General features: G+C 38.3%; 1 protein-coding gene across 2 annotated transcripts in view; it reads left to right on the forward strand.

The window, feature by feature from the left end:
- Positions 1 to 13,284, forward strand: part of PI4KA (phosphatidylinositol 4-kinase alpha) — a 64,915-nt gene that overhangs the window by 49,831 nt on the left and 1,800 nt on the right. For both annotated transcript variants that reach the window (XM_050907032.1, XM_050907033.1), the window contains exons 41-54: positions 385 to 552; positions 1,714 to 1,767; positions 3,020 to 3,140; positions 3,444 to 3,573; positions 5,715 to 5,785; positions 6,617 to 6,689; positions 6,809 to 6,879; positions 7,481 to 7,590; positions 8,203 to 8,307; positions 8,769 to 8,894; positions 9,219 to 9,339; positions 10,000 to 10,159; positions 11,406 to 11,495; positions 12,365 to 12,448. In XM_050907032.1, coding sequence (XP_050762989.1) covers positions 385 to 552; positions 1,714 to 1,767; positions 3,020 to 3,140; positions 3,444 to 3,573; positions 5,715 to 5,785; positions 6,617 to 6,689; positions 6,809 to 6,879; positions 7,481 to 7,590; positions 8,203 to 8,307; positions 8,769 to 8,894; positions 9,219 to 9,339; positions 10,000 to 10,159; positions 11,406 to 11,495; positions 12,365 to 12,448 — 1,484 coding nt within the window. The remainder of the gene's footprint in view (positions 1 to 384; positions 553 to 1,713; positions 1,768 to 3,019; positions 3,141 to 3,443; positions 3,574 to 5,714; positions 5,786 to 6,616; positions 6,690 to 6,808; positions 6,880 to 7,480; positions 7,591 to 8,202; positions 8,308 to 8,768; positions 8,895 to 9,218; positions 9,340 to 9,999; positions 10,160 to 11,405; positions 11,496 to 12,364; positions 12,449 to 13,284) is intronic.

A 13,284-nucleotide genomic window follows, 5' to 3' on the forward strand; every position in this document is an offset into this window, starting at 1 on the left:
CAAGACTGTCCCTCACATGACTAGAGCTGCATTCTATACATCACCTGTAAAATAGATAACAGGAAAACTGAACCCTCTTTGACTCTTACAAAAGGGCTCATCCTTTCTTATTTCTCCCTATGCTAGAACTTCTGTATTGTGCTTTTAGTAACTTGACTTTGCTAACTTCATCTGGTGATCTGGGAGGTGAGGCGATTCCAATAGATAGATTTCCATGGAAAAAAAATACTTTAGATAAAATAGCTGTGGTTTTATAAAATAAAATGTAGCGTGTTTCACTTCCCCTGCTATAGGAAGCTAGATTATAGCATTACTGTCTGATGTGTATTACCCAGACATTATTGGGTGCTATAAACAACTAATGTGTCTGACCTGCTTTTTCAGTACCTGGTTACCTGGCATACAATTGATGCTGATGCGCCTGAGCTCAGCCATGTTCTGTGCTGGGCACCAACAGATCCACCAACTGGCCTTTCCTATTTTTCAAGCATGTATCCACCTCATCCTCTAACAGCTCAGTATGGGGTTAAAGTCCTGCGATCTTTTCCTCCGGTAAGATGAGTTCCAAGAGAGCCTTAATGCCCCAGGTAAAGTTATGGCCTTAGTCATTGTGGCCACGGGCTTCGTTTTAATACGATGGAGAGACATGTATGCTAAATTGGCATACCACATTGCTGAATGTGAATATATTGGGATGAAAAGTTAAAGTTGATTGTCCCCCATAATACTGGCTTGCGTACTAGCAACTTTTTTGTCATAAATCACACTAAGCTAAATTCTTCAGGCTGCTCTTCTCAAATTGTTCAAATCTTTTCTCAGTGGAAAGGTGTTTCTTCTAAAGCAGCAGAAAGCTGGATTTTTAACACTTGTTAGACTTGTATTAGGGCTGTAAAATACATGATTATTGTCATGGTTTAACCCCAGCCAGCAACTAAGCCCCATGCAGCTGCTCACCCCTTCCTCCTCCCAGTGGGGTGGGGAGGAGGATTGGGACAAAAAAGGAAAACTTGTGGGTTGAGGTAAGAACAGTTTAATAACTAAAATAAAATACAATACTAACAATAACAATAATAAAAATATTATTATAATAATAATAGTAATGAAAAGGAATATAACCAAAAAAAAAAAGGGGAGAAAATCCAAGAAAAGACAAGTGATGCACAATGCCATTGCTCACCACCCGCTGACCAATGCCCCAGCAGCGATCTGCCCCTCCTGGCCAACTCCCCCCTGTTTATATACTGGGCATGACGTTCTATGGTATGGAATATCCCTTTGGCTAGTTGGGGTCAGCTGCCCTGGCTCTGCTCCCTCCCAGCTTCTTGTGCACCTGCTTGCTGGCAGAGCATGGGAAACTGAAAAGTCCTTGGCTTAAGATAAGCGCTACTTAGCAACAACTAAAACCATCAGTGTGTTATCAACATTATTCTCACACTAAATCCAAAACACAGCACTGTACCAGCTACTAAGAAGGAAATTAACTCTATCCCAGCTGAAACCAGGACAGTTATTGATGATATTTTTGAAGGGAGTAACTGGACAGAAAAATACTTTGATTTGAGGAGGTGGCATATATATAGTTTAAAATAAAGAGGCAGTGGTGTTTTGTTCATCACCTCACTGAAGGGAGCTTTTCTCTGTGCATGTGACCTGTCTTCCCTTCCGACTACTAAAACAATAATAATAAAAACCCTACCATCTTTTCTCTTTCAGGATGCTATTTTATTCTACATTCCACAGATTGTGCAGGCACTTCGATATGACAAGGTGAGGATATGAAACAGCTGCATATGAACAAAACAGATTTTTAAAGCAGTTTTTAGACTTAAAACTGCAAATCAGACAAAATTTAAGCTTAAACTAATGCTGCTTATTATTGTCCTATATCTCTAATACATAGAAGAAAAATTATTGTCTCTAGAGGCTGGCTTGCTTTGGATATACCTCTTTTATGAACAGGTAAACTTGAGAAACCAGAGGCTATGTAGCTTGTCTGTGAGGAAAGAGATTTTGTTATGGGAAACCGCAGATGAGGACTCTGTCTGAATAAAGCTTGTGAAGGTCTGCATGAGGCAAGCAGTAATGAAATTAAATCGCTATCCTTAATCATTTTGCTGTGGACTTAACCAGAGAAGACATCTAGGGATGTCTTGTGCTCCATCATGTATATGAAATTGCATTTTAGCTTCATCTTGCAGAAGCCAGAAGTAAAGCTTGACAACCAAGTTCAGAGTTCATTAATGTGAGATCATTGTTATCTGCCCACAAGGTATGTGAACTCTGGTCAGTGCATTATTTTCAGGTGAAGATATCCCCAGCCAGTAGTGTAGGTGACTGTATTTAGTTATTCTTTGAGAACTTTGCATAGATTAAATATCCTGTGCAATGCAGAGCATGAACATCAGACATCTTGTCTGTTAATATCAGTCAAACATAGAAATATCTACAGACCACAGAAGTAGCTGCAAGTAGAGGAAAGGGAACGCAGCTTCAGGAATGAGTAGGATTCCCTTGTACTCTTCAACTTCTTTTGTAAGTTTGTTCTTACTTTGTAGAATTTCTGTGGAACTGTGCCAGCACATGCAGTGCTTGCCACCAAAATGTGCAGTCCATATGACACTGTCTGGATTTCTGGTATTACAGGAGCATTTAGTGATGCCAAGCAAGACCAATGTCTATCGCACTGTGCCTTGTACACATACTAGGAGATGCCCTAAGCTCAAAGAGATTTGAAGTCCAAATAGAACAGATAGAAAATGGCACAGAAGTTGGAAGAAGGTTGGTTAGAATAAAGGAATAGGTCAGTAATAAAGCTGAAAGCGGTTTAGGTCAATTCACTACCTGTTAAAATACACTGTCATTCTTCAAAGGTCTTTTTAGCAACGTAATGAGACTACAGAGGTCTCCTTTCCATCCATTAAATATTTTTGAGTTTGAAGATAGCTGTTAGAAGCAGTAGTATCGAGTCTGCTAGAGTTGTAATGATCTTTGATCCTTACTGGACTGGATATGGTTGCAGATGGGTTACGTTAGAGAATACATCCTGTGGGCAGCTGCCAAATCCCAGCTCTTGGCTCACCAATTCATCTGGAACATGAAAACTAATATCTACCTGGATGAAGAAGGACACCAAAAAGATCGTGAGTGCTTTAAAATATAATCTAGCTTCACTCCTTTCCTTGTCTCAGTTCAGACTAAATCTCCTTCGTGCTTCTCTCTTGGCAGGAGGAATCCTTTTAGCTAGGAACTTCTCTTTCATTTGTAGAGGTAGGGCCCGTTCTGTAGAAGTGTTCTACCTGATAGAATGCATCAAAAGAGACGCGGCAATGTTTGCATCAGTACCTTTTTTTGAATATTATCTGAAGGTGGCTATTTCCATCACCCATATCATTTAGCTTTCTGAAATAAGCTGCTGACACAAATGCTTCCTTTTTCACATGCAGCTGACATTGGGGAACTTCTGGAGCAGCTAGTAGAGGAGATAACTGGCTCGTTATCTGGCCCAGCCAAGGAGTTCTACCAACGGGAATTTGATTTCTTTAATAAAATCACCAATGTTTCAGCCATTATCAAGTAAGTGCTGTACTTCAGAATTGTGCTTTTTTGGGGCTCACTGTTCTGTTAATTACCAGTGTCCTGATTAAGAGGCTAAGTCACTTTTAGGGGTATTGGGATAGTGTTTCCAAGAAAAAAGAATTCATTACTTATATGATAAGAAATGGATTTTTTTCTTAAATGTAACTTAAGACTTGCAGTAGGATGCAAAGGCTCATTTTAGTTTGACTTTTAGGGATAATTCATATCTGCCCTGATGCCAGTGCTCGTGCTTTGAGCTAGCAGTCCATCTGAAACAGCTATAACTTTTTACTGTGGAAGCAGATGATTCTAAACTTGAACTTTAGTTTTTAATCTGATTTTATCAAATACATTGTGGTTGGTAATAGTGGAATGAGGTTCCATAGAAAAGTGCACTGATACAGGAATGGAATTGGTAAAGCAATTGGTGCTCTTGTCCTAGTTGAAATCCCATCAGTCTAGTTGTCACCTGCATCATCAGTTTGGCTTTTTGGATATGCTGCCAATGTTCTCCTGAACAGTAAGCAGAGCTTGATTCAGGCAGGAAAAACAGCACTTCTCTGTTTAGGTCTACCAGATTTACTGTCATTTTTTTGCATATTATGACTTCTATCAACATTTTGTGTGGAGTTAAAAAACAAACAAACAAAACAAAAAAGCCACCACAAAACAAAAAACTTCAAGCATAAGTAAATGGTTTACCTTCTGCTAAAACTCCATGAAATTGTCTTTTCCTCTTCTCAAAGAGATTTCATTGTGTAGTGTGATACAAGGACAATTGTTCTTTTTCCGTATGTAAGTCTTTTTCCTTCATTCCTAAGTTGTGGATATGGAGAAGGATTTGATGTCATAAACATTGGATTGTTTCTCAAGTCCTGCTCATAGAGAGATTCTCAGTGTTGACTGTAAAGACTGGAGTAAGATACGTAATTTAAGTTTTATAAAGCTTGCCAGTGGATGGCAGCAGCTCAGCACACAAGCTGTAAGTCTGTAAGTGTGGTTTCATTGCATATTTTTAAAATGTTCTCTGGTATATGAAAGTATTTGAAAGTCATATAAAATGTATGTCCTGGAACATACCTCCTTTAAAATGAAGCTTTGCAAACCACCAGTATAAGGGCATCAGGCTAAAGGATACTTACATCACAGAAACAAATATTAGGTGCCTTCTATGTGCACGTTAAGATGTTTTCACCCGTTAGGATGAGCTAAAGGCGGGGTGTTAGGATCTGAATATCTTGATATTTAGAATGAAATCAATCCACTGTTTGTTAGTATGAAATCATAATTAAGCAACTGATAATAATTGTGCTTTGCAACCATTGCATTTTGCACCCCAGCCTTAAAATGAATCTGGTTTTTGTGCATCTCCAGTGTAAAGACAACATAGAGGAGATGCTGTTTGCTTTGTAGATGGCATAAATGAATAAATGTATCGTCTGTGATGATTTCATTATCTTAAGTGTTATGTTGCTGCTTCAGTAATCTGCTGTACTGCTTAAAACTAGAGCGTAAGTAATACCTTTCAGTTGCATGCTGCTACACCCGGTGAGCATGCAATTGTGTGACTGACTTCAGTAGATGGTTAACACAAGTGCCTGTGCAAATTAGGTAATTGTACATACTAATCGTTAACCATATTACCAATTACCCAGTTGACACCTGCAGTCATGGTAAGTATGTGAACAAATGAGGCGTGTAATTGCATAGGCATTTTGCTGGTTTGTCCTTTTCCAGTTAACAATGTTCTTATTCTAGAGTAAGTTCCACAAGGGAAAATTATATTGGTATAACTACAGCGGTGCTTACAAAGGTATAATTACGCTCAAATTTCTGTATAAGGAAGAGCCTTCATATATTTCATTCACATCTCTTGTGCTGTTTGGGTTTGTCAACAACCTGTATGTCAAATCAATGTTAAATCTACAAAGCAAAGACTGTAACCTTCCTTAAGATAGAAGATGTTCTGGTTAGGTATTGAGCCTGTAAGTTCTCTAGAAGTGAAGCAGTAAGAGATCTTTGTCATTACAGGAAGAAACATTTTTAGTGAAGTTTGTATAAGTTTGAAACAAATTTGAGGCTAGTACATAGATTAATATATAGTATGCAGATAAATAAAATATCATTGATCTTTCTAGGCCATTCCCTAAAGGAGATGAAAGAAAAAAAGCTTGTTTGAGTGCTCTATCTGAGGTGAAAGTGCAGCCTGGTAAGACGTGATTTAATCATATAATATAGTGGGCTTTTTGCATTCAACATGAGTACTGTATTTTCTGCAAGCAAATCTTGAAATCTGTGCTGGTGGCTGTTCTTCTGTTACAGTTTCTCTCTTGAAACAATTCAAATATTTTTACCCACCCAATAGTTTCTATATGGTACATCAAAACTTGCCCAAGAGCAAGTTATATAACGCACATCATGGAGAAAAGTAGAAATGTATGTCTGAAGAGGGAAGATAAATAAGCTCTTTCTTTGGCCCACCTTTTTTAAAAAGATGAGACACTTTTGAGAAGTTATCTCAAGAATGAAGTGTGTCCAGTTCCTTTCATTCTCCTTTTTCTCCTATTAGGCATTCCCTTGAAACGTAACTGTCTGAAGGTCCTTTCGAATCTTGAACATATGTTTTCCCAATCTGAATCTTCTCTTTAAAATGGAGCTTGATGAAAGCTTTTCCTGATCTCTATTTAACAGGTCTCAATTCTCCTACCCTGTGGTGGTTGCCTACACTAGTGCACTGGGACATGCTGCCGCATCTTACTAGGCACTATTGTAAGAGAAGTCCTGTCTGTACATTTCTGTGGTACAGATTCTGCAGTATTAGTTCAAAACTGTATTCTATTAGTTTCTGGCAATCACTCACTAATGCAAAGGATACTGCATCCTTCATGGCTCACAGACTGTAATCTCCAGTTTATCTCTAACATTTTATTTCGTTCAAAAGTACGTACTGAAGTTATAGACACCAACATCAGTTATTCTCCAACTTGCATTGTTGCACTAGCCAGTGGATTTGTTCTCAGCTGTCTGCTCCATTTTGCAGGCTGTTACTTGCCCAGCAATCCTGAAGCTATTGTTCTGGACATTGATTACAAATCAGGAACTCCTATGCAGAGGTACCATGCTCTTGTTATATTCTCCCATTAAATTAATTCATGATATTTAGGTATTTTTTTAGAAGTTCTTGTTTGGCTAACTTGCACTCATCATCATCTTTGTTTTTATTACAATTTAGTGCAGCAAAAGCACCCTACCTGGCCAAATTTAAAGTGAAACGATGTGGAGTTAGTGAGCTTGAAAAAGAAGGTTAGTAACTGCGTCTTAATCATTGACACTACTAATTAAGAGTCAGCAATTCCTTTAAAATTGCCTGCTTCTAGTGACCTGTACTGCTGCAGTAAAATTATTTCCATGTTGAACTTCATCTGCAATGGTTCAGCTCAGAAATGAAACTGGCTCAAAGGAAGAGAGAAGAAAATTCTGAAAACTTAAATCCATTTTTTTGCAATTTTTTTTAAGTCCCAGGAAGCAAGCCACAGAGGTGTCTTAAAGAAATTTTAACAGTTACTTTAGACTAACATACAAAGTGATTGGCATTCCCTGTTTTTTAGACTGTAGCAAACTCCAGGTTTTGGCAGTTTTTTCTCATAGTAAATTTTGTGGGATGCTCTAGCTGATTAGCATAATGCAGTTCAGGCATTTATCAGGTAAATCATGAACACTATTTTGATATGTTCCAGTTCCAGTAGACAAAGAGAACTGTCTTATGGTATTCACCTTGCAAGGCAGAAATATCTGTAGTGCACCTGCAGTGAAATATTGTGGTTTTGAGTGCAGAGGGCTTGTCATGATAGAAAGTTACTAATTAAAGTCTGTGTCTGGGTTTTGCTTTGTACTTTTCTTGCAGGTCTGCGTTGTCGTTCTGATTCCATAGATGAAAGTGCAGAAGAAGGGGTGGACAGTAAGAAAATCTGTTGGCAGGCAGCTATCTTTAAAGTGGGCGATGACTGCAGACAGGTACAAAGCTGTTGGGCTTTGCACTTATAGAAGACAGATTTTTAGGTGACAATATGTAAGAAGAAAATAATTTTAGTATAAAAAAATTTTTTGTTGGAATTCTGAGAATCTCCACTAGTTATGGACTGAGGGAGAGAACTGTGTTGTACCGCTAGGGAAATTGTGGTTTGGAAACAAAAGCCATTCTTTCAAGACAGTTTACAATGACTTAAAATTCTTTTTCAGAGTTTATTTTTCAATTGAACTATTGGTAACATAGCAGTAGTTTCCAGGGTGGTATCTTGTACATTGAGGCATGATTGTTTTTGATTAAGAGGGAATGCTAGCTATTATCCCTGGAGTTATTAGTAGCCCTCTTATCAAGGAGTGATGGAAAAGTTTGTTCTTCTTAGGTCAGCAGTTAAATCTTCAGTGTTGCTTGCTACCCACTTAAACAGCATTTATCTTTTCACTTTTTGATTTCCCCCAGTAACAGTGCATGCACAAGCACACATCTGCAGACCTGCTGGGGTAACTTAATGTTCACTTCAGAGTTCTTCAAAGCATTTTTGTAATCTAACTTATGATCCATAACCCCTGTAATGCTTGTGCAATTTTTTTCTTGTATAACAGGACATGTTAGCTTTACAAATCATCGATCTCTTCAAGAACATATTTCAGCTGGTAGGCCTGGATCTTTTTGTGTTTCCATACAGAGTGGTGGCCACAGCTCCTGGGGTAAGTGGGCAATTAACTGTGCTGCTGTAGAAAATAGTTCCTAATTAAAAAAGACTCTCTCTTCCAGCACGCATTAAAATTCCATACTGCAAGGAAATACTGCCCACATCACTTATGCCAAATATTTGGAGTGCCAGCGACAAAAAGTCTTTCCTCTCCTGCTTCCTGCTTTTCTGAAGCTTTTGGCTCTGAAATTTTGCTGCTTGTGGTTATTCATGTTTGTTGTTTGATTTTTGGGACTACATTGTGCAAGTCAGTGGAAAGTCACAGAGCTTGTCTTATGTTGCATGGAAATCCTAAAAAACTGGATATACTTTTTTTGTGAATAAACTAGAAATTCTGTTCAGTGATCTATAGGCTTCCCCACATTTCCCAGGGAAACCGTATGACTGCCAAGAGCCACGAACAAAATATATGTTGAGAGCGTGCTTTACAGACCTGTTTCTCTTCTTCCCCTTCAGTGCGGTGTTATTGAATGCATTCCTGACTGCACATCCCGTGACCAGCTGGGCAGGCAGACAGACTTTGGGATGTATGATTACTTTACAAGGCAATATGGAGATGAGTCTACCCTTGCATTCCAGAAGGTAAAATATCAGTTGGCAAGCACAGCAAAATCTCAACTGAGAAACATTCTAGCTATAAGAAATAATGACAAATAATTGGATAATGACTACCATAACACTGTATCTGGTTTCTGATGCTGATAATCCATTTTTAGCTATGAGTGAGTTAGCTAAAGAAGTTACTGCAGCTGTAGATGTATGGAGAATATCATTGAACATTGCTTCAAACTAATCATGAATGGAAAAAAAGAAAAGAAACTTTGTTCAGCTGTATCTGCTCCTGGTATGGAGAGTAATTAAATTCTCTATGTTCTTCTGATTTGTTTTAACTTCTTGTTTGTACAGGCTCGCTATAATTTCATCCGCAGTATGGCTGCATATAGTCTTCTCCTGTTTCTGCTCCAGATTAAAGACAGGCATAATGGCAACATCATGCTGGACAAAAAGGGACACATCATTCATATTGGTCAGTCATATCCATATGCAAATTTCAGTAGTTACCTTTTCCTTCTGCTGTAAAGTATTGCTCATAGAAGACAATAAGCCATTTCCCTTTTGAGATCAATCTATATACTGATTTCACAGTTTGTAAATATACATGGGATTTTTTTCATGCCTGTTCAGTATTGCATGGATATTTGTGTTGGCTGCTTCTGTGTAAATTTAGCTTTGCAAAGTTTTACCAGCTTCAGGAAAGTATATATGCACACATGTATGGATTATGCATGCGTACATATATATGTGTGTATATATATGTATAAATATATAAATGTATCTTTGGGTTCCTTTCATCACTGTATGGGTATGAATTAAATTTGACAAGTAAACGTATAGAATTGTGTGAGGCTGTAACCTCTGCTTTAGCTTTGCTTTTCTGGAACTGCACAGATGTTTCAGCAAGGAGTTTATTTGATGTCATCATTCTTACATCTAGTCTAATGTCATTGTGATGATTCTTTTGTTGGTGTTCTTACACTTCACCAAAGCCTTTTTCCAGTTGGTGTTGAAATGTTGGTAGAAAAAGTAGGTATTAATATGTGAAATCCACCTCTCCTTTCTTCTGTCAGCTTTGACAGCGCACAATTAACCAACAAAGTTTATGAGGCACATTATCTTTTGTGCACAGATTTTGGATTCATGTTTGAAAGCTCTCCTGGTGGAAATCTGGGCTGGGAGCCTGACATTAAGCTGACTGATGAGATGGTGATGATTATGGGAGGAAAAATGGAGGCAACTCCATTCAAATGGTTTATGGAGATGTGTGTCAGAGGCTATCTGGCAGTCAGGTAAGGTGTTCCTAACTGCTCGAAAGTGCAAGTGCTTGCATGCCTAAAACCAGATGAGAAGATAAATAATAATAAACATTTGTCTGTAGGGGGTCTGAGCCTGTCAGACTGTCCTGGTACATCTTGCAAACCTTGAAACAACTTAATAATCCTGCAATTTTACAGCCTAACTTGGTGGGGGTTTTTATGTTCTTATGTTCTATTTGAAAATTTTATATATTGTATTAAATTTATAAATGTGATGTTACACACATTTCCTCACATGATTTAGTATGCTGTTAAAACTTTGCAGTAAGAAACTACAGGAGAAGCAAAATCTTTCTTGTTTTCCCAAATAGGACAATCACATTAATCACCATTTCAGCTAGAGTTAATTAGGTAGGAGACGTGAAGAAGTGCTACAATTTTCTGTTGTAAAATATGCAGGGGTTTTGGTAGCTCAGCTTTTCAGCTGTGATTGCCAGCCAGTCACAGTAAAGATTTGCAACTTTACCTTGCTCCATACCGAGCAAACAGGGTTTGCTCTAACATGCAGGAGCACTAATAAATCTATATGAAGAGGATGTTGCATGTGGGTAGGAGGAGGACAGTACAATAGAGTCTAGATAAAAGCTCATTCTATCACGAGTATAAAGTATTATTCATGTTATCTTACAGAATTAAAGTTTCTTCAGCTAGTAGCCCCAGAAGGGGCTGTCTTGGAGTCAAGATCAGTTTGGTTCCTTGAGGGGGGAGCAGTCTGGAGAAAGTTTTGTGTCAAGGCAAAAAAGTCACCCAAGTAGCAGAGTAATAGCTTGGTAGGTAATAAATGTTCTGAGTGGGAGGGAAGGAAGAAGGGAAGCTGGGCTGATGTAGCACAGAATTACATTAGGAATTAAAGATAATTTGTTATTGTGGTATTGCTGGTTTCAGCCTTTTGTACTGTTGTGATGCACTGATTCACCTTTCTAATGCCAAAGAAATGTTGTTCACTAAAGCATTGCTTTGTATAATCCTCCTTGAGACTGTTCGTCTTGTAGCATTTCTGAGTATCTGGTAGTCCAACATAAAGGAGTGAAATTTAATTGAAGTGACAGATTGCAAGCAATGGTGTAGCTCCACCAGCAAATGTAAGAGGATTGTACGTGTTGATTTAATTTCAGAAAAAGGTGTGATCCAGCTCATTGAACTCCTCAGCTTGCCTGCTTTACCTACTAAGGCTGCAGAAGTCTGAGTGCTGTAACCTTTTTGTCCTCTTTTTCTCTAGGCCTTACATGGATGCTGTAGTCTCACTGGTTACATTAATGTTGGATACAGGGCTGCCCTGTTTCCGAGGGCAGACAATCAAGCTGTTGAAGTAAGTCAGCATATGTATGAACTGGAAAATGTTCATATGTTCTTCACAGAATGTATACTGCCACAACTTGTGCAGTGAGTATAGGTGTCATGCTACTCAAATATCTTAAATGTCTTAACATTGTAAAAATGGTAACTTTTGTTTATAGAATATCTCAGAAAGTAGGAATTCCAGAGGCCTTTTCATAGAATTAAGTTCCAGCTGTTCAATGACTGTGCAAGTACGTGGATTATCTTTAAGTTCGTAGGACTAGCAAAATAAGACTGTAAAGGAAAGATCTGCTTTAACTGAGAGGTAATGTGTTGCAGAGTCTGATGTCCTCTGAAATGGTGTTGGACTCTGAAGAGCAGCATCTTAAAATTTGTTCTAGAGATAATGCAGTACTGAATGGGACTATGCTGTAACATCCAACAGCTTAGGCAAATACAAATTCTAATGTGACACTTCAAACAGCCCTTCAGGCTTATGCCTCCAGAGTTAGCTCCAGAGCTCAGCATTTCCTGCATATAACTTCCTACAATTTCCTAAAGATAAGCACAGATTCATAAAGTATGATGGGCTGGAGCTCAAGGGCACTACTAGGTACAAAGATATTTTAAAAGCAGCAGCTGCCTTGAAAGAGGGATCTGCTGTTCCTAGAGTTACCACTAGACTGATGAAAAGTTCACAGCCTCTGTCTCTACTATAAGACTAACAGCAAGCGCTTACTAAAACATTACATAATTTGTACGAGGTAGTCTCACAAGAAGTAGGTACTTGCAGCAAGTGAAATCAACACCTGGCTAAGCTTGTGCAAAGACACGTTTGTATCATGCTCAAAGGAAACCTCACTAATTTTACTCTTGTTTTTTCTGATTTTCTGTGTATAGACACAGGTTCAGCCCCAGCATGACTGAACGGGAGGCTGCAACTTTCATCATCAAGATCATCCAGAATTGTTTCCTCAGCAACAGGTTTGACATCTATGCATGTCTTCTCCCTATGGCTAAAGGAATGTCATCAAGCTTTGAGCAGAGCTAAAAAGTAGAGTTTTATCAGTCAGATACCAAACATTTTTGAATTGTTGATATTTAGATAATGCAGGATAGCAGCTTTGCTTCTGAACATGCTGCATCTCCTCCCTTTTACGCTAGGAAGGAAGGCTTAAGCCTGGGCTGGTCAAATAGCAAGGCTGCCTAGTCTAAAGAATAGAAGATCTTCTGTCAGAGTGAATCTTTGGCCCAAGTGTTAAGCATTTTGGCTCCTATGTTAGAGCATGGCCAACTGTACTATTAGGGTTATATGTCTAGTTGTGATAGCTCCTTTTATATAGGGTAGGGTCACCTCTATGAATAAAGGGATAAATGGTAAAGAATGGTATTGAATGGCAACAGAAATAGCATGCCTTCTGGTCAGAATGAAGAGGGATTGATCTTGAAGCTTGTTCCCTTTTATTTTGTAAGGAGAAGGTTTTTTAAAAAACAATATGCATGAGCCATTGGTCTGAGTAAGAATGAAGCTGAAACAGGGCTACAGTGACTTTTCAAAATCTTCTTTATAATTGCTTGTAGGCATTAAGTTGCCTGAATATCCTCCTGAAATTCAAAGCTGCTATTCCGTGCAAAAGCGTATTTGACTCTTCTCTAGAAATGAGTTCTTATCTTTCTACTATTTTTTTCTTCATGACTTGATACTACATTAACATATTAATCATTTTGCTAGACCATATGTTACTTATTGTGTAATACTGGCTAGGGAAAATGCCTCAAGTAGAGAACACTGGCAATGTAGTTTTTTAATGTCTTTGTGG

The sequence above is a fragment of the Gymnogyps californianus genome, chromosome 16 (genome assembly GCF_018139145.2).
Source record: "Gymnogyps californianus isolate 813 chromosome 16, ASM1813914v2, whole genome shotgun sequence".
In the NCBI taxonomy this organism is placed as follows: domain Eukaryota; kingdom Metazoa; phylum Chordata; class Aves; order Accipitriformes; family Cathartidae; genus Gymnogyps; species Gymnogyps californianus.